We start from the raw sequence: 21,636 nt of genomic DNA on the forward strand, positions 1-21,636 counted from the left end.
CATAATTCTTTATTATCATCTATTCCTTCATAGATAGTGTTACTCTTTCAGGTAGCACAGAGGCAGAGAATGGCTTCTCAATCCGGCGGTATGATTCTGGAATCGGCGATGACCACACCTCAACCGCTGCGAGCGAGGCAGATCTGTCATCCTCTGGTGGAACTCACGGTCCCGATGCCATTTCAGAGGCCTTGTCTACGCTGTCGTCTGAGGTCAGGCCTGCTCTGTCTGCTGAATCAAAGGGCAAAAATGTGAAGGACATTCTGCGTAGCCTAGTGAGCGCGCCAACTGATGATATCATGGTGGATCCAAGCCTGCTGCCACCAGCGTTTCTGGGAAGTGTGGGTGATGCGGCCAGAGAACCATCACCACAGTTCCGCTCTTTTGATAGGTGAGGGTTTGAACATGGATTGACACACACTTATAAAGCCCATATGGTGTTTATAGTCTCAAGCTTTGCGTTTGACAGTTCCATGCCATTTTACTCCCAACATGACTGCAGGAGACTTTTGAAAGTCAAACCTTGAATGCATCTTAGCTTTATTTCCTCAGAGGGGGGTTCTGGCAGATCTTGAAAAGCATTTAGTAACAGAAGCCCATTTGGACTGGGAGTCTGTATCTGTGACTCCTTCCCTCTTACTAAGGTCCTTCAAACCTTACAAAAAACTGCCTTAAGAAAAGCAAGAGTTGTCAGGGATGAAGAGATGGAGAGAAAAAGCTTTAGGGAAGCAGTTTTACTTCATTTTTTGCCTGTCCCTCAGTTGTAAGGGGTTCCCTCCTTTCCTAAAGTTAAAAAAATACATATAGATATAATTTGCGTTATCTCCAGTGGTGCGGGGTGAACAGTCGGCAGTAAGGCTTCAAAAGCAGAGCAGGGTACTGAAGTCACAGACGGGCTCAGGTGAGAGAGGATGGTTACTGGTCTGGTTTGCATTTGGAGCGGTGTTTCTCAGATAGACATTTACAAACGGCGAGGTGGGGGGGTTGAGGGGGAAAAACTGGAGAAGCACAGAGATGGGAGAAGGGGGAGAAGGAAGTCTTCGTGGGGAAGCGTGCCAAGTCAAAGTTCTCATGTACTGAAGAAAACATTTCTACATTTTTCTCTGTGTCACTCACAAACATGCTCACACTCAGTCGGTCTGCCTGCCCCCGACTGTGGGAATTCCACGGCATCTCTGTGATCGCATGTCTTTATCTGAGGAATGCTTTGTCAGGTCTCAGGGCGCTCCTCATATCAGGGGGATTAGACTGGCTCCTGTCCGCTGAGCACACTCAGTAGGAAGAGAGGACGTCAGGAGAGCTGGAGAACGTAGACTAACAGCTCACTCGCTGGCTATGGGAGCCTCTTCATGCAGGGTACGCAGACAGTAGACGTTACCCCAGCTACCTTTTTTTTTTTTTTTTTTTTTTTTTTTCCCTTTCCCAAAAAAAGAGAGGGAGATAAAAGCTGCTTGGATGCTGTTCATCACACTTGCATTAAAAGGAAGAAAAATTAATATCAAATCCAGGTGGAGGTTAACATTTTTTAAAAATGTTTGTATTTATATTAAACACAAAACCAGGCTCCTATTCACTTTCAAAAGAAGGTAATTAGTAAGATCTGAAGACTGAAAAAATAGTCAAAATCTGTAAGAAGTGGGCACCACCAAGTGTTAAGTTTTAGTGCTTGATCAATACCTTCAGCCTTTCTCCTGTTCTACACACACACCATTGTCTGGGCCTCATTGTTGATGTTCCAAGTTATTTTGATGCCTCCTAGTCAAAACTACCCTCCCATTCATGTCATCATCTGGTTTTAAGCCTATATTTATTCTCATTTTACCGCTTTTTTATCACTCTGCTGTCTCTCAACCATTACCAATTACCTCTCGACACATGTAGATATGTTCTCGTGGTGTTTATTATCTGTTGCAATGACTTTATCACTGCTCAGCATCTCCCACTAACCACTAAGTTATCCAGGGACACAAGTACAAGCCAGAGCTGACATTCTACACTGACATCTCCTGCCAAAACATGGCAACTTTCTGCTTGCCCAGAGGGTTGGATTTATGAGACCAATGTATGAAAAAAGCAGGGATCTCCCAGATAAAAACTGGGGGCGGGTCATAGGGTGAAGTATCCCTGCTGATTTATTTACTAGTGGAGACGTGCTGGATTTCTCCCATGCATTTCTCAGCCATGCCCCTGTTATGACAGCCAGTCTGCAAATATTTGCTGATACTAACCAGAACTAAACAGTGTCATTGTACAAGTCTGTGATTTAGACTTCATGGTTCAGCAGAATATGTGAGTGTTAGACACTGGGATATACATGGTGCAGTTGTTTGCATTCCTGGTAGCAGACTTTGCATGCATGTGAGAGGTGATGTACAGATGAGTTGTGTTGATGATTAAATGTTGTTAATGTACAGCTGGCGGTATGCGTGTCAGACATAAGCACATCTCTCAGTCAAGGCCTGTCTTTTTAGATTTTACACACACAATTACAGAACTGACATCTGTTAATAAAGACTGTCGCTTTGGATTCACACAAGTTCACCTGCAGTGATGTAGCTTGAGGAAGCTTGATCCTACATCAAACTGGCACATTAATCTACTCGTCTGTGACTTTGGTTTTTAATCTTAAAAAAAAAAGAAAAATTACATTTATGTCAATTGGACTAAAGTTGGAAGAATAGACTTATTCCTACTTGGAGTGTAAATTGCAAGGATTTATTTTATAGCCTGAGCAGTGTATGATAATGATATATATATCAGCCAGTATTTTTAGTACACCTAACACTTTAAAAAAAATCTTCAAATCTTATGATTATGCAATAAAAATTAAAAATATAAGACAATTAAACTGAGAATAGATTGGAAATTTATGTATACATTTACTAAACAATGAAACCACAAAAAACCCCACAAATATTTAAAACCTGAATGAATAAAGCCAGGTTTAAAATGCAGTCTGGTTCCTACTGCAGAATTTGTTAATGCAAAAGCCAAGTCAATACTGGCCTGACAGATGAGTTCTGCTGCACATGTTAAATACTGTAGTTTCATGAAGTTACTTTGTATCTATTTCCTGTTTTTAATAAATCATTTAACATCAAGCAACACAAACCAAAAGAATGCTAATATAGACATAGGACAAGGGAGCTCCCCTGGTCTTTTGAGGGGTGAGGGGGTGTATACTTGCTGTAGCTAATAATGGTTCTTTATGCTTCCTTGGTTACTGTGTGTAAACATGGATATGTTGCACATTACTTTGGATAATTAAAAAAGAACTGTTTTGCCCTTTAAACCAATGTTCTCCATCGATCTAATGCATTTTCAACATCGTGACTGTATGACCACAAATAATGCAATGCATTTGCACTTGCGCATTGTTTTTGTGGGCACTTTAGTGGAAGCTGTGCACCCTTATAAATCACAGACATCATCAAAGTGCTGTTTGCCTCAAAACAGCCGTCTTCCTCCAGTCGCAGCTCTGTGGAGTGAAGATGTGGACTTTATTGGAGTTGATTTGAAAGTAGTGTGCAAATGTGTTTGTGTGCGTACGGTCAATGAATACCATTTGAACTTTCACATGCGTGATGTTACATAGTGAAATATGAGATCAAAGCTGTGCTGGGGTGTACTCTTCTCTCCTTCATGTCAGCCTGAAGCAAACTCTCTGGAGAAGGATATTTTTGTGCACACACGCCAGAGACAATTTGTTATTCAGTCTCACACTTGTTTTACCTGAAATAGCAGAGTTTACTGGAATGATAGCTGCACTTACCCATTGTAGGTTAGAGCTTCTAAATAATTCAGCCTCAGCCCCTTGTACACACACACACACACACACACACACACACACACACACGTTCTGCCCTGGGCTCCTGTTTGTGGGTTGAGTGGGGCCGCTGACGGCTGATTAATCGACTGGGGCGGCCCACTCATGATAAGTGTGGCTAATGACCTGCTGAATAATTCACTGGGTTTTTGCTGAGGAACAGATGGAAGGCCAAACACATACACAGACATGCTCACTGGCAGACGTCTTCACACCCATGCACTCATTCATTTATTTGTACACTCATGTGTATGTATTAAAATATTTGTGAAAACACATACTCACGCACGAGCATGCACACACATACACACATGCTCTCAGCCTCCACTCAGCAGGGATGCCTCCCCTTCCGTCTCTGCTGCTTTTGGCACCCGGGGTGCTTCATGTCAGCGCCACCCTTGCTTCTTGATACCACTGTCCAGTCCACTCACTATCTGAACAGGAAAAAAAAAATTACCAGATACTTTTATCTCCACCCTTCTCGCCTATCAATACTGTTCTGTCACTACTTTGGTATTAATGTATCACTGTAGACCCTGTGTGGACCTTGCATCTGTCGAGCCATCCTGATGCAGTTGTATTATTTTTTTTTGCTCAAAGCTGTTAAGATTTAACATGTACAATAACTTTTAATAGATCGGATCAGCTACCTTATATCAACTGAGCACAGCCTTTGATACAGCAGCCAGGTATCTGTCTGCAGCATAGGGAGCCAACTATTTGTGTGTGTGCATGTAGGAAAGTATGCGCACACACTCTGGGAGTCTGGGGATGGCCAGGAATGTATGCAAGCTCTTGTGTTTGGTCCGGTTCTTTTCATTGTATATTCCAATTTGATGTATTCTTGTGTTTCTTGTTAAACCTGCACTGGTTTACGTTTTCAAGAGGGAGCAGTAGCCAGGGATTAGACCCTGCTTCTCCTATGTCAGCACTGATAAGCAGGGCCAGGCTCTCTTTGATATGGCCACTGGTCTGTCAGAGCCCTGGTCTAAACTGACAGCTTATCTGCATGCTGCTCTCCTCACGTCTGCTGTTTGCCGGATGAGAATTGAGCCCCGCTTACTCGTACCACATCACTATGAGAAACATTTCCTGTTACTCCACAGGAGGGACCCCTCAACAGGCAACATTGTTGTGACCAAGATAAACTCAGTGTACATATACAATCTGGCTGTCAGTGAGCTGTTGGTTTTTGTTAAATATGACACTTGCCTTTTGCTATTTTTTTTTTTTATGTCAGGATTTGTGCCTCAGGATACGTTGATTTATTTATTTATTTTACATTTTAGAGTGATTAGGTTAAAGTTGTCATTTTTAGTAATTCAGTTGTGAAAGCAAACCTTATGTAAGCTAAAGCCAGTGTAGTCCTTTCTTTGAAATTGCCTGAATTGATTAAAGGCCGCTTAGTTGTAGTTTTTTTAAAAAGGTTTTCTAGAATAACAGTGATTATATAAAAATATTATACTATAAAATCTACTTTTTTGGTAGACTAAATCTTAGGCATCATAGTGGCATTGGTATTAATATCAGCTAATATCAGCTGCAATTTTCCAGTTTCCTCCAAAAAAATCTATATTTAATTAGAAGTAGATGTGTCTTATAAACAATTTGTGAGATTGACAGATTATGTCAGGTGTTCTGTTTTGTGGTAAGATTTATGTGGCTGCTTTGGCTGCTACTTTTCTGCTAGTTAAACACCCCACCCAACCCAAATAATTGGTTTTCCACTCTAATGTATTGATGAAAGATGCGATATTGTTCTAGTCATACTGTGTACACGAATATTATGAGGCTTTCTGTGAATTGGCACATCAGCATTTTTTTTTTTTTTTTTTTAAACATATGTTCCATCAGGGTGACAATAAACAATTTTTCTTGTCTCTACAGAAGTGTTATTGTTGCACCGAAGAAAGCGGGCATGATGCCCTCTCCAGGCACTTCCACCCCTGTTCTGACAGCCGCCTCCGTGTCTGGTGGGACACCTATCGATAGTGTCTCTGTGGTATCTTCTAGCGACGCCTCCCAGAGCGCCTCTGCAGACTCTGCAGCCTGTAAGCGCACACACATACACACAGACTGTGAATAAACCCATGCACTTGTACACTTTGAGATGTGCACGCACGCACGCACACATGCAACCGGTCTCTAATATTGGAAGAGCAGTGGTTCAGAGAGGGCAGCTAAGTCACAGCCTGGATGAGTCTGCTGAGGAGAAAGTCAATAATTATTTAGAGATTGTGCTCCTCTGTATGTCTGATGGAATAATAGTGTTTGCACAATGTAATCCAGTTTCCTAAGACTGGAGGACAGCATGAGTAACACTGATTTAATTATTTAAAAAGCTAAAACTGTATTGAAAAATAAAAACATTTGAGATATTTTTAGGGCCCGTTTTCTGCCAGTGCCCATCTTGCAGTTACAAAGAAAGTGATGTGGATCTGCACAAAAATGTAATGGCTTCTTCATCAAGATTATTCGAACACTAACAACTTGGAGAACTGGAAAACAAACAGCACTAATCACACTGAATCAAGGATAACTGTTATAGAAATGCAAACAAGTAATGCATTTAGAGAGGACGGGTGACATGTATCAAGGGTCCATTCAAGTAAAATAAAAAATATATATATATCAAACCGTGGATGTTACAATTATTGGCAAATTGGCATTTGTCTTAACTAACAGACTACTGGGACATCCCTGTATTACAGTCATTTACAGTAGAAGGAGAAATAAGGTGGATGAATAAAATAATAAAGTCATACCTATTTTAGATGATTCACAGTGACATCAGCAGTTTTTGTCCCCTTTCTGCATGTGTGTGTGTTTTTTCTTTGAGGAGTCTGTGTGTGTGTTTGAGAGAGGAGGGATTGACATGAGTATGTGGTTTGTATTTTTTAGGACATTTGCTGTAAAATCAGGTTTGGGTGTGTGTGCTTGTAAATAATTATAGCTCAGCTGTATGCACAGGGTGTTTGATGGCAGTGAGCAGTGTTGAGTAAATATGCTTTGTGAGTGCGAGTGTGTGTTTTAATGGGGCAGTGGGAGGACTAATGGAGACGTTCATTTACTCCTCTTTGTTTGAAGGAGCTACTTCAGCTCGAGAGAGATACTCTCACCAGGTCCACATGGCGCTGTTTAACACCTTACACATACACATACGCACACACAGACACACATTCCAGCGCACATTACACTGTGTCATTCCTGAAGAGTTATCCCTGCACGGAGACTGTCCTGGCTGGAAAAACAAGACCACTGAAACACCAGAGGAATCCCCCTCCTCCATATTCAGCTGGGCATTAGCTTATTTATGAACCACAGGGAAGTGAATTTACTGCCAGATCAATCACGTGCAGGCTTTGTACCTCATGTGCCTCTGTCTCCAGAATGAAGTCGTAAAGCACCTTTTAGTTGTATAATGAAACGGTCAGAAAAACAGCCCTGAGGGGTAAATTGGTATGTAATGACTTAATGAGGGAAAAACATGAAAAAAAAAAAGCAGGCTTTGTAACATCTCATCACACGTATAACAATGAACATATTTACTTGTAACAAATACTTAATATTGTGCATATGTTTGACAGCAGCTTAAATATGAAATGTTTCCATCTAATAATTCCCGTTTAAAGTGTGGCTGAAGCTGAAGATAAAGTGTTACTGTGATCTCAGATTTAAAGGTTTTCCTCATCAAACCCAGTGAATTATACACTGTTAAGGAAGACATATTGTGCTCGGAGTGCATTATCCACTATCTAACTATAAAATTATACTTGTACCCCCACGTACTCAACCATAAATCCGCCTATATCTATACATTTGAATGGAGCCCTCTGTATTATTTCATAAGAGGCATGTTTCTTCACGGGTTTATGGTGCGACCTTGGTCATATAATGTATTGCTCTGTGTGTGTGTGTGTGTGTGTGTGTGTGTGTGTGTGTGTGTGTGTGTGTGTGTGTGTGTGCACCCATTCTTGTCCAGCATCCAGACTAATAACAGAGTTCTTTGGTTTCTCCCTGCAGCGGCAGGCGGCCAGGTTCCAGCCAGCACTAGCCTGCCATCTGTCCCCCCACTCTCCCCTGTGACCCAGAACACAGCCCCCAGTATGAGGTGATTCATCTCTCTCTCTCTCTCTCTCTCGCTCTCTCTCTCGCTCTCTCTCTCTCTCTCTCGCTCTCTCTCTCTCTCTCTCTCTCTCTCATGCACAGTCAGCTGTTTATGCACATGAGCTTACACAATCATTTATTTTTGCATATCCTCTGATTATTGTTTTTGTCTTTAATCCATTTTTTTTCATTATATTAAAATCACATTTTGCTGATGTTATGTTTTTAAAACCATGTGTTGCGAGTTTTCATAGAATTTGTTTGGTGTTTCAGCCAATTACATTTTAATTAATAAGTACTCTGTCTGCTGTTTGGATTTGTAGTATCTCGGAGCGTTTGGAACACGCTCTTGAAAAGGCGGCTCCCTTGCTAAGGGAGATCTTTGTGGATTTTGCCCCCTTTCTTTCCCGCACCCTGCTGGGCAGCCATGGACAAGAGCTCCTTATTGAAGGCACAAGTGAGTACAAAATCATGGAAATTCATTACAGATAGCAGTACTGAAAAAAAAAAAGTTATTTTAGTCCATCCTCACAGACCTCAGTGATGCTGCTTGTTTAATTGCAGCAGTATGCTGTTGTTAATCCAATATTGTGATGAGATGCACTGAACCAGGAGCCAGTAGTTGTGCTGAACGTTTCCAGGGGACCAGGTCAGAGGCCAGGCCACTAATAGCAGTGTTTGGGATGTCTGCTGCCACCAAACAAAATGGAAAGTTGATTGATAGCTGCAGGGGGGCCTAGAAAAAAAAAAAAAAAAAGGAGAGGGGTGGGAAGGTGGGGCTGTGTATGTGCATGTACTTATGTGTGTTTGTATGGATGTGATGGTGCATGTGTCTCTGTGTCACATGAACAGCAACTGAAGGATCAAAAGGCTGCTCTGACTTTGTCCCTTCTGTGCCTCTGAAGCACACTCTGGACACTCTGGTGGCCCCCTGCCCTCTAAAAGCCCAGGGCTTGCCATTAGGGATCAATGGGACATATGCTAACCACGTCAGGCCTGTAATACAAGGCCCAAATATGTATTAGTTTACAGTAACATCATGTCGGCTCATTAGGCCCATCAATACTATCTGCTCCCTTGCAGATGGTACAAGGTTAGGTAATATCTGTTGGTTTGTGCATGGTTTAGTGTGTGCTCAATCAGAAATCCAGAAAGTTGTATGAATTAAAGGGCACAAAAAACTTTCTTTTTTAAAAATTTTCTTCTCAAATGACATGACTCCCTTTACTTTATATTTCTCCAGGTCTGGTGTGTATGAAGTCCAGCAGCTCAGTGGTGGAGCTCGTCATGCTTCTGTGTTCACAGGCAAGTCTGGCATCTTTATCTTTTCTCAGCCCCGTGCTCTGCTTATCCAGCAGTCTGATTTATCAGGCTCACCTTGAGTGCAGTTAATCCACAGCACCTTATCTCTCCCCCCACCCTACCTTGTCTACCTTTCCATATTCACCCTTCCCCTCGTGAGGGCAGAGTAAAGGTATATTTGGCTGCAAATATTGGTTTGAGGGTCAAGGGTGGGCGACCTGTCCACATCACCTTTGACCTGAGTGGTACCCTTGTGGCCTGGGCCAAACTGATGAGGAGGGATAATGTAGATTTGATGGTGCTTTGCATTGATTATCCCTCTCTTTTCTGTTGTCTTGTGGGTGTTTTGTTGCCAAGTTTATTTAGCTGCTTGCTGGATTCATGAATATTAATTTAGGGATCATAAGCAGGCGTGGGCAGATCAATGATCGGGGTTGTCAATACATCACTTCAGGACAGCTGATTAGCATTTAGAGACCCAAAGCTACTGAAGGGCTTTACCATGCACAGAGCAGAACACAGGAAGCTTTACATTTAAGTTCAAAGTTTAGTCTATGTGCTTAAACAACAGAAACAAATAAGCAGTTGGCCTCACATACATACCCAGTGACAAGGACAACAGATAACTCATCCCAGGCCATGTTTGTGTGCATCTTTATCGTTTCTAAAGAACCTCATAAAAAAAACAAAGATTCCAATAATACCAAAGAACATCTGATTAATGACACCTCTCTCACCGCTGTTCTCACATTTTTTTTTTTTTTTTTTTATCAGCTTCATTTCCAAAAGAAATAGTGCCTGTCATTTCGTTCCTCCACCCTTTAACCCTCATACGTTGTTTGGTTCCTATTATTCACTTTGCTTCTTCTCTAAAAAGCTAATACAGTCAGATTACACATCTGTTCGGATGTCAGTGGCCATGCGTAGATTGGGGCTAGTGGGAATCAGGGAGGGAATGTGAGCCCCGTAATGTCCAGGGACAACGGAATAGCGGGAGTGAAAGCTAGATAGAAAACCAAAGAGAGAAGAATGACAGGCTCTAATGCACCTATTTGTCATATCTGTCAGGGTGTTGTTTAATGCTAATCTAATCAAAGGCAGAATCTTGGTGATTGTTCCACTGCACAGCTCATGCCTTGCTTCCCCCTTTGGTCCCTAGCCCAGGCTATTTCTTTTTTTTCTCTGAGCTCCAAGCTATCCCACATGCTATTTCCACAACACACACACACACACACACACACACACACACACACACACACACACACACACACACACACACACACACACACACACACACACACACAGAGTTTCAGTCGGAGGACCAGGGATTGGACAGTGTAGTGTTGATTGCTTCAATAAATCATCCAACCAAATTCTCTTACAGCTAATGCAAATGTAATTTTATTGTTGTGTAAAGGGGTAGAGGAGGTGGGGGTAGAAAGGTAGGGGGAATGCACTGCCTCTCACAAGGGAAAAGAGGAAAAGAGGGACAGACTTTCCTCTGGGCTAAATTACAATGTATAATTATTTGTGTGTTCGTTCTCCTTGTGGGGCAGCGAGAGTGGGCCAGTGCCGTGATTGATGACGTTATTTAGCAAAGTTTGTTGGGCCCTCTGGCACAGGAAACGCTCAATTCTCTTACAGGAAGTGCCTCTGTGGCCATCTCGTGACTTTTTTTTTTCCCCCTTGCCTTTGAATCAACCAGTGGAGCGAGTAGATGGAGATGATTTTGATTGATTGATTTTTTTTTTTTTTTTCTTTTTCCCCTTTTCCTCCCTCAACCCCCACGCCTTCATCAGAGATGTGACGCGATACCATCTCTGTGAAATTTTAATTAATTTCCCAAGCTTTGAGATGGAGTGGAGCCAGGGTGAGGGGTCAGGAGGCTGGGGACTGCAGAGCAGTTTTTAATCAGGGATCCTATGAAAGTTGCATTGGCAGTTACATCAGCTTGGCATTGAGGAGGGGATTATAAACCGCTGTTTGATAGTACCCCTTTTCGAGATGAGTACAACAGTGCTCCCAATTAAAGGACCATTTTGATAAGACATTAACTGTTGGGGTGGCATACTGCCTTGTTCTCAGCTGTAATATTGATCCTCACAGACTTCTGAATATACAAAGTGAGGATTAATGATCATAAAGTCTAGCTTTAACCACTATTGAGGACTACTCAATATAGAAAAAATGCTGACCGCAATTGCATTCTTATTTATTCATCTTTAAAAGGTTACAGCTGACACTTTCTTACACTGCTGTGTAGCTGGTATGATATGGAAGATTGTTAGCCTATAAAAAGTTAGAATAGTGAAAAATGTCTGTTACTGGCAGCTTTTTTTTTTATATACCCTTAATTAAAACAAACAAACAAACAAACAAAAAATCTATATAAAAGATATAGGTAGACATTGTGCCATCACTCACTGCTTTGTGGACTCCCATGTTGAAGCCTTTAATTTTGCATCATAATCATGTCTAATTAGAGCCAGAAGTGACTGTTTACGACAATAGGGTGGAGTGAAAAGTTACCAGCTGTTAGCAAGCTGCATCCATAGAATTTATGGATATATCTCCCAATTAATGCTAATACTGGATCAAAAAGTCCCTCTATACAATTAAATGCAAAGCAAGCCAATTTGATTTGCAGGATAGTGGCATTAAAATGGTCCCACAGGCACCAGGTGTGGTGATGCTTTGTAGACAACTGGCTGCTTGTGTTGGTGTCCACCTGTTGTTTAAAAAAATGACCAAAATCATCACCATGCATAACACATACAGTACCAGTCAAAAGGTTTGTCAAACTTTTGACTGGTACTGTAAATAAGTGAGCACAGTTTTATGGCAACTGTACAGTTGCCATAAAAATAGCCATTATTTTATGCAATGGCTTATTCAGAGGAGGTCTTTTATAATAGATGAATATGATCTAAATGCTCTCCATTGAACCACACACACTGGGGTTCTTGGAGGTAAAGAATGATTTTCCCACTTCTTCCCACGACCCTGATTCTCAGATTTACTCTCCCCTCGCACTTTTTTCTTCAGGTTTTTATCGTATTTCCAGCCAACGTGCCGCTTCCTTGGTGCAGTTCTTGAACTAGCGTCCACCAAAAATATCTGATTAATAAGTAATGCATCGGAAGAAGAGAAAGAGCTTTTCCTTGTGCTCACTGCCATCCGTCGAGAGCTTTGAGAAATCATCTCATTGGATACTGGACAGTCTACGATGAGCAGGGGCCCATAAATCTTCTCAGTAGCTGCATTTGTGTCCTGTAGATCAGCCATTATTGTCCGGCCCCTCTGTCAGCCATCCATCCTTCTGCCATTTATCAGAAATGCATCCTGTACATGGAGTGGAAGGAAGAGCAGGGGGAGAGTAAGTGTGCTGTGGGCTCATGGGGTGCCGGTTTCATGATGGTCAATACAGAAGAGGGAGAAATTAGAGGAAAAAGCCTGAATGCTTGAACCCTGCAGTGAGGTGACCTGGTGGCTCTGCGATGCTGTCATTGGCTTGGTTTAGGCCTACTTTTTGCAAAGCATTTTAAAAGCTTTCACAAGTTAATTCCAAATAGTGTCAAATAAATTAGAAAAGTTTGGTGGTGGCAACAACACTCAAAAATGTCCAGTACAGTGCGTGGTTTACACAGCTCCCTGTGATTGCAGTTGTGTTATCCCCTGAATCCAAAAATCTTTAGGAGTTAAAGAAAAGCTGTGTTTCTGTCACGTAGGTAGCCATCCTAGCAGCCACCACCACTGTCCTTTCGTTGTTTGGTCCACTGCTTTGGTCCCGACCGACACATCTCAGCAACAAATTGATGGCTCTTGATCTGTGATTTTAAGCAAACAGCGTTTAGTCGTGGCCGCTGATGCAGAAAATCCTTTAATTGTAATTCAATAACATCGGTGTTAATCCGCTAATCTACTGACTGTGCATCATCATATTTTCCCAGCCAGTCTCACCAAAGTTAACCTGTTTAACAGATGGGCACCTCTCCTTCAGTCTGCAGGGAGAAAGACATTGACTTCCCCAAACACTTGGCTGCTCCTGACCTCTAACCCTCTGACCTCCAGGCTAGAAGTAGAGAGTGATAGAGGCATAGAAATTTAAACCCCTGCAGTAAGGGAACGGGTCAGGAGTGTATGTTCATCGCAATCAATAGCATAATCTGAGAAACGAGGGAACCAGCAAGTTGAACCATGGACACAGTTACTTTCGTATAGCTTATACTTGATGTATGACGCTTATTTTAAAAGTCATGCTTGTGAAAGTGGGGGTCCAATGTTTGAGTTGCTCAAATAGTCATTCATTTCTGTCAGTGGACATTATTTCTTTGCTCCCATAAGCGATGGATCAAACGCAGACTGTGTTGAATGAACCACTTGGGGAGCTGAGAGAAGCGGTCAGGAATGTGATGAAACCAAGGGACAAAAATACTTTCTCCATCATTTTCAGCACAGTCAGACCTGCACCCCATCGTGCAGTTAAACAGGCACGCAAGGTTCAAGATCAGTGAAAATCAAAGTGTTATTTTTCCCTCCCTCTCTGCTGGCCCTCACCCCGCGCTCTGCTCCAGTGCCCCTTTACAGCTGTGCCACGAGGTTCACTGTCCCTGCCTTACTCTCTAGTTCATAGGACAATATCATGCTGCATATTCTTTCAAAGTTTGACTCTCCTTTGAGACGTAGACAAAACACAATAACACCAACTGGCACTTAATTTTGTAGACTCCCTATCGTTGCCAACTATGCAGCCGCAAAGGGGGCAGCGGGGTGCGTTTTGTCGGAGGAGCTTAGGGTCAAGGAGGGCTTCCTGACAGGAAGTGAAGTCTAGCTGAGAGGAGAAAATCAGACAGGAGACTCCTAAAAATATTGAGTGGCTTTTAATTTGGCTCCCAGGCGGTTTTACTGTGAACTGGCTTCAAGTTATTTATATGTATATATTATTTATATGCAACATATAATTTTCTTTCATATAAATGCCCCCGCCCCCCCCCCCCCAGACAGGCACTCCTTATGCAGTGTTTGCTTACCTGTCAGGGCCCTTGTTATAAGACCTTGGAATGTACTCATATGTTTTTCTGCTATCCTCTCTGAGCCAACCTGCTGTTAAAATCATGACCTGTCATCTCTGCTCACATTTTTAGTAGAAACTCACTTGCCCCCTGGTTTATGATCTGGTAAAGGAGAGGTTCAAATATTTGGCTTCATTTACCTTTAAACGGGAAGCTTCAACTTTAGTTATTCCCAAATCCATAACTTGGAGTTGGCAATAGTTGTGGATGGGAGCTGCGACTTGCAGATTACCTTGTGCATACACATTCATTTGTAGTTTTATTTACTGCTTATTTTGTGCATTGAGCTTCGTGAATGATTAGCCGTGCAGTAAAAAGTTTGTTTGGGGGAAAACCGTTTTGTTTAGGTTTGTCTTTTCTGGTCCTAAGTTTACTGTTGCCAGTCCCAGTTGATCCTGCAGTCTCTGCGCAATGGGCTGTGAACTGCTACTGTACTTTGCCACAAAACATTTCCTGCGACACCACAGAGCTTCCTCGGAAGAAGTGGGGCACATAAAAGGCCAAAGAATTGCTATTTTGTTTGTTTTCTCCTTTATTATGCTGCAGTTTGAACCCAGTATTTGGGGCTGTAAAAACAAGTCAGTATTAAGAATCAATCTGTAATGATTGCTTAGAATTGTCAGTGAGAAACACTTTTTGTGTTTTGTTTTCTGGAAAAGTATACATATGTCACGTGTTACTGCAGTGAAATGTCATAAAAATTACAGTTGGATGAGGTGATGATTTCATTTCAGCATGTGTTTGATTTGGAACTGAAACAGCTGCATATGGTGTTTTAAATATTCCTATTCTCCTCACACCATTAAAATCCACCAGCTGAACTGCATATCATATTACAGAATAAGTAAAAAATGAGGAAAAAGTCAGTTTTTAAATAAAATACCGTTGGCTTATAAAATGCTCTGTATATATTTATGTATTCCACTTAACTTTACTTTTCGTGCAGAGTTCAAGTGGTTGTAACATATGTTTTGATTTGTCTGTTTGGGATAGGGGAGCTTTAGGCTTAGTTTTCTCATTCTGTGTTAGTATAGTCATGACAGTGTGAGTCCATGAAGTTCTCGGAGACCCGGCAGTATAAATATTTGGACATCAGTAAATATTCCTTCGGTTGTGAATTTGATCACGCAAACACCAACACGTGTCTGTTTTTCTTTAAGCAGATACCATCTGAACATGCAGATGTGGATTGTTGAAAATGCACACCAGTGTTAAGTTATTCATGCACACAATTGCAGCCAAAGTGGAGCAGAAACAAGATTAATAACAAACTACTGAGCTTCCATATTAATCAGGTTAAAGAGTTATATTTTAGAGTGATTTTTGTTTTGATTTCTGCTTTCACGGGATCTTTTTTTTTTTGGTCATTGTTGATATCGGGTCACTTTTCATAAACATTTAGATCTCTTTGTTTCCTTATCTTTCCTTATTTTTTTTTTTTATTTTTTTTTTTTAAATTGGTCACCAGCACACAAAAAGTTGCCACCACCTGTAATTGGCGTGCTAGTGATCAAAGCTTCTTTGTGCTTTACGTATGTATTTGAATTCTTTGAATGTGTGCATTTTATTTGCATAAGTTGACCTTCTTTTTTTCCTCTCATTTCAATCTCTGTTAGTGTTCAATTAATGTGGCAAAAAAAAACATTTAAGACTGAGGCGTTTTAGAGATTTAGTAAAAGGGGGAAAAAAATCAGTAGCTCTTAGCCCCTTTAATTTAACTTCTGCTGCACTGCCACTTTTGACATGCGGATTTATGCTTTTGCCGTGTCATCAGAAGTTGTATTCCCCTAGCCTTTCAAATCAACAAATACTTGTGATTATGAGTGATGCCACCAAAAAGCACAACTGACTTATTTATTATTTCGGGAGAGCCGAGACATTTCTTTCTTCGGTGTTGGAAAATGTTTTCCTTGTGTTGTGGCGAGCCTGATGTTTGAAAGGCGATTTTGCTCAGGAGGTCTGTGTTTTCTCACTCGTGGTAGTGGTATATTTAGAAGTTGATTATGGATAATCAGCTGTAATGACGGAAGTGCATGGCATGTGTGTTTAGACTCAATGCCATCATCATGGAACACAGAGCAAACAGAGCTGTCTTATTGGCCTGAGATTTAGACAGGTATTTCCATGAACAAATTCATTCACTCATTCTTGCACACGGTGACATGCAAAAAATTAAAAAAAAAAAAATAAAATAACAGAGCAAAACATACACCCTATAAAGTGTATTAAACACGTGCAATTTCTCTCTTTTGATTAGTTTTAAGTCAGGATCAAAGATCAGCCGTCTCTCTCTTGTCCTATCATCTCTTAGGAGGTCAGGTTAAAGGTGAGGGGTCACAAATGGCTGCTTGTATCCTCTCATCAGGAGTGCTGTGGTCAGGGCCCCTATCGCAGCCATAAAAGCTGTGACACTGCTGACCAGGGCAGCCAAAATCCAATATTCCATCACTGACCTGTCCCTGTTTCCTTTTTGTCACTGGGAGATGTCCCTCAGATCAGGGTCACTGCTTTTTTAATTCAACTGGAGGAGCCATTTCTTAACCCATAATGACACCATTAGTCTTGCTATCACCTTTGTCCATGTCCGCAAAATGCCAATGGCCTCTACTCTTTTCATCAAACCTAATTTAGGCACATAGCCTATCCCAGCCACTGATTTGTTCCAATCCTCACGAGAAGGTTTTTAGATTATATTCCAAAAGTTCTGCATCCAAATCTTAAAGGCTTTAATGGCATAAAGGAAATTTTATGTCACTGCTTTTCTAGTTCTCCGGAGAACGACTCTATTTACAGCCCTGCTTCCTGTGGTGTTTATTTGAAATCCAGCTTGCACAGTCTGGATCGGTTTAGAATATCCACACAGCCACAGGCTAACACTCATGGTTAATGTCCTTCAACTACAGTCAATGCTTCAGCTAGAAGGCCCCAAGGCTACTCTGACATGCTTCCTCCAAAGCAGGCCTCAGCCACAAAACCCTCTCCCAGCACTCAACTCCAAAACACTGTTTCCACTCCCTCGCCCAGACTCGTATTCCCTCTGTGCCCTCTTTATTTGGAATGTATTGTAAACACGGTCAATGCCAATATGGTTCTGCAGGACAAAAAGCAGTTATGAATTGAGGTTAAGTGTAAGGTTGTTTTGTGTATGACGTTGCAGTTGGGTACAGAGTGATGGTGCACAGGCATTTCAGAGGAGTGGTTCTCTTGGCTGCTGTGTGATTCGTTTTGATGGGCTTACACTTGTGCTTAAAATATAGGAAAACTACACAGGTGAGCAAATCTTTGCGCATGTCCAAATATGTGTGGATGTGTATTAGAAATTCCTGTAAATTGATCTTTCCTTCCTCCTCGTAGCTCTGATATTCTCGTCCCTGTGGACTCTCCAAGGGTTACTGAAAAGCTAGTCTCTATGTAAACACACAGTTTCCTCTATCAGCTCAAGAGATGATGACAGCTGAGTTTAGCCGAGTATTGCAAGTTTTTCACGTCATAGCTGTTCTGTGTGTGTGAAATGATTTAATGAAAATTATAAAATTAGTTGAAATAAAAGTGCCTCTAAGCCTGAATAAAATGTGTCTCAAAGTTAATTTGGCAGTAGTTAGTGTTAAACATTTGTCAACTAATGGCACATTTTAATAATGGTTAAAAATTATTCTGACTGCACGAAGTTCAAGCTGTGAATAATGATTTTTCTAAGAGTAGTTTGGTGGTTTGGGTCTCCAACTTGAGAATTTTTGTGCATATTTCTCCAGCTCCCCTGAGAGGAAGAAGGGGAAAAGCGCTGTGAGCTTCAGACAGGCCCCATGACCTTGTTGCTTTATTATTCTTTTGACGGTTGCATTGAAGGTGTTGAAATGTGGAACAGAACATGAGAGACGATGACCGCCGAGTTTCCCGTCTCTCGTTGTCCCTTCGAAGTTGAGGATATAAGTCGCACACGGCTGCGGTTGGATTGTTTAGACTGACACCTTGAACCATAACGTTAGTCAAAGAGAGGAAGAAATGTGTGTATTTACTCGTGATAAATGCACTCTCGACACAGCTCTTTCACTTCATTGCAGTAGCATGCTAGCCTATTATGCAGTGCTAATCAGAGCACTTGGTAATCCTTTTTGAAATATGTCTCATGTGATATTAGGGGCCTGTAGTGACAGGAAGACTTATACAAAGAAAGTGCTGAGTCACCATGATGAAAAGCTTTACATCGGGCTACTTTTTATTTATTTATTTAAAGATAAATTCAGTTAGACTCAGACTGGAACAAACTGACAAATCTTGCAAACATGTAATTTTTTTTTCTTCTTTTTAAAAAAAATTTTATTATTACGAGCGCTTAAATGTTGCCCATCTGAATTTCCCTTCATAATTTCCTTTCTTTCACTGTATAATATATAGCAACAGATTTCTGTACAGTTGTAATGTTACACAAGTGATGTGTTGATTTTTGTGTTGCAGGAATGGCAGAACTCCATCCAGAAGAACGCAGGTTTAGCCTTCATCGAGCTGGTAAATGAAGGCAGGTAGGTAACTCTGACCTGCCTCTCTAACTCTCTTCTTGCAGCAGCGCTAAATTATCTTTCCATCCTCCATTCATCAGCCACTTTCCAATTTCACCTTCCTCGCATCGCATCATAACCCAACCCCCGGGGACCCGAGATCCTCGAGGTCCTCACAGTATTCAAGACAACAATCGATGTTTAAAGAGTGTAGACGATCTTAGGGGGGTGAGAATGGAGGATCACTGTGTTCAAGGCTCCATTCAGTATGCGCTCTGAGTGCTGGTTCCTCTGTGATACTTGGGAAATCGCTCTTAATTTTCCACCAGTGATTGTCATTTTATACTTTCCTGCCTGTTACCATATCTGCCTCACAGCGGCCTCGGTTTTTTTGTTAACTCTGCTTTATTACCTGTTTTTAAATTATTCCTGCATATGAGCTCTCCTCACTTTTGCTAATAAGAGGTCATCCTTCTTACATTGGCTCCCCTGTAGGCTTCACTCTCTTATCAGTTTTAAATTGAGGGGGCCACACTTTCTAGTATTGATCCTCAGCTTTTAGAATTGGCAGAGGGTAATCCCAAGTAATGCAAATGAGACTAGCAATGTTAGTCATTTGATTTGTTTGTCTAAGACAGTGTTTGTAATATACTTCACAGACTTTGCTGTTATGTCACCATTTCCATTTTTTTTCCAGACAACTCAAAATGTATTTTAAAAAATTTACTATTATAAAATTTGGCATTAGGCGTCATTATAGTAATTCTAAGCTTAATATACTTAGTATACCTAATACGTCATCCATCTGTCCATTCAAGTTTCAAGGATTTGATGGTTTTCTTTGTGAAAATAGAATTTGAACATAAAGGAAATTTATATTTTTTTGCTATTTTCCCACAAGCTCTAAACCATTTTTAGTCAGCGATGAAAATAATTTGACACAGCCCTGCTGGATTTTCTGGTATGTCAGTATAAACGGTCCACCCAAACTACATTTTATTTAAAAAATTTTTTCAGTCTGAATATTTTCTTTCCAGCAAGATTTTGAAAGTTATTCTAAAGTACCATCTGCATGATATGATTGCATTTTACAACCCTATTTTAACAGGATTTGTCCACATGCGCAATCATTAGCACAGGGCACCATAAAGAAGGGGCAGTGGTTGGGTTATTGTTAGTGGGGCTGGAATAAGGACTTGGAGGTTGCGGAGGCCTCAGTGCCTCCGCTCCCCTGCTGCACTGTGCTGAAACAGCAGGCTTAGGTTACAGCCATCCCGCTGCCAGTCCCAGCCTGCCCCCCACCTCTCCTCTCTGTCCACTGGTCTGTTATTGTTCCACTTTGCACACTCCTGACCTGTAGGGCTGTGGAGAGGTTTCTTTGACCTGCCGCGCACACATAACATGCATGTTTCATCAACACTGATAAGAAGAGGGAGGTAGACTACATATGTAGCAACATAGGGAGAGATCCTCCCTCTTGTCAGATGCATATCATTAACAGATCAATTAACACCTGCACCCCAGTTAAAAGACAAATCTGGTTTTGTTTTGTTTTCAAATTAGATTTTCTGCTTATTTTGCATGGTTCTTTTTCAATATTTCATGGACATTACATGGCCGTTTATCTGTAGATCATCAAATATCAGCATTAAAACATGCTTTAAATCCTCTGATGCTCTCAATTTTATGACATTTCAAAGGCTCTGAGGCATTTTCCCTATATGACTTAAGAGACTGCATTGTTAATGAATGGATAACTGTACACAGTGTTGCAGTGTACCGATGGCCATCTCCCCTCTTTCCTCAGGCTTCTGAGTCACACCATGAAGGACCACCTGGTTCGTGTGGCCAATGAAGCTGAATTCATCCTCAGCCGACAGAGAGCTGAAGACGTCCATAAACATGCAGAATTTGAGGTAAGATGCTGCTCAGTTCTGGCAGACATGCAAGCATGAGCACAAAATGCCCATTGAAATTATTTTTATTACGGAAGAAACCCAAATTAGCCGTAGAAGTAGGAAAACATTAAAGTGTATCCAAAAACTGTGATTTGAGCGTGTGTGCAGCCTGTTGTAGGAAGTTTTTTTTTTTTATAGACACAAAGGAAACAGTGATTGAAACTCAAAGCTGAAACTGAATGCAGAGATGATCAAGGATTAAGCGTTGCATGTGTGAAGCTGTTGCAGTCAGATATATATAAAAAAAAAAAAAACTGCACAGAAAACTTTTTGCTGATTTCCTTTTTTTGTCGCTCAGTTGACAAATTTGACCAGCATTTCTCAGTGAGAGGGTCACAGTTTTTTTTTTTTTTTTTTTTTTAACCACAGTTTATCTTAAAGATGTATGTACAGCTATGTCAATGCAAGTGAATTTAATTTATATTGTTAATTATAGTCTAATAAGGATGAAGGATGTTTGTGAAATCAAGCTGGATTTCTTCCTGTGTGACCCGTGGCAACTTTCAGCTGCTTTGATAAAAAATTTTTTGATTTGTTACTGGTATACTCTGACTGTGTATATATTGAATCAAAACAAACAAGGGGTAACACTAGTGGCCACTTTAAACCGTCAAGTTTTAGAATCTGTCACAGTAAATCTGGAAGATAAATGTTTACTTTTCAAACAGAACCCTGGCTAATTGGGAACATAGAGACACATACAGATGTAGTTTCAGGGTTGTGTGAACTGCTTTGCACATACAGTTTGGCTAGACGCAGTCTAGTGTTAATTTATTCGTGTACATCTCAATCTAATAGCAAGCTTGCCCCTATGTCATAACTTCTCCCCCTATCCCTCCTTCTAGTTCTCAGTACAAATGCTGCCATTCACACGT

At 41.1% G+C, this 21,636-nt stretch overlaps 1 protein-coding gene across 6 annotated transcripts in view; it reads left to right on the plus strand.

Moving 5' to 3' along the window:
- The window catches only part of lrba (LPS-responsive vesicle trafficking, beach and anchor containing), a 178,202-nt gene that overhangs the window by 58,235 nt on the left and 98,331 nt on the right, over nt 1-21,636 (plus strand). For 5 of the 6 annotated variants that reach the window (XM_030741932.1, XM_030741948.1, XM_030741940.1 and 2 more), the window contains exons 29-35: nt 34-391; nt 5,714-5,877; nt 7,850-7,937; nt 8,257-8,390; nt 9,177-9,238; nt 18,763-18,827; nt 20,611-20,719. In XM_030741932.1, the coding sequence (XP_030597792.1) occupies nt 34-391; nt 5,714-5,877; nt 7,850-7,937; nt 8,257-8,390; nt 9,177-9,238; nt 18,763-18,827; nt 20,611-20,719 (980 nt within the window). The remainder of the gene's footprint in view (nt 1-33; nt 392-5,713; nt 5,878-7,849; nt 7,938-8,256; nt 8,391-9,176; nt 9,239-18,762; nt 18,828-20,610; nt 20,720-21,636) is intronic. The other variant, XM_030741966.1, reaches the window with a different exon arrangement.

This window comes from Archocentrus centrarchus, chromosome 1 (genome assembly GCF_007364275.1).
Source record: "Archocentrus centrarchus isolate MPI-CPG fArcCen1 chromosome 1, fArcCen1, whole genome shotgun sequence".
Taxonomy (NCBI): Eukaryota; Metazoa; Chordata; class Actinopteri; order Cichliformes; family Cichlidae; genus Archocentrus; species Archocentrus centrarchus.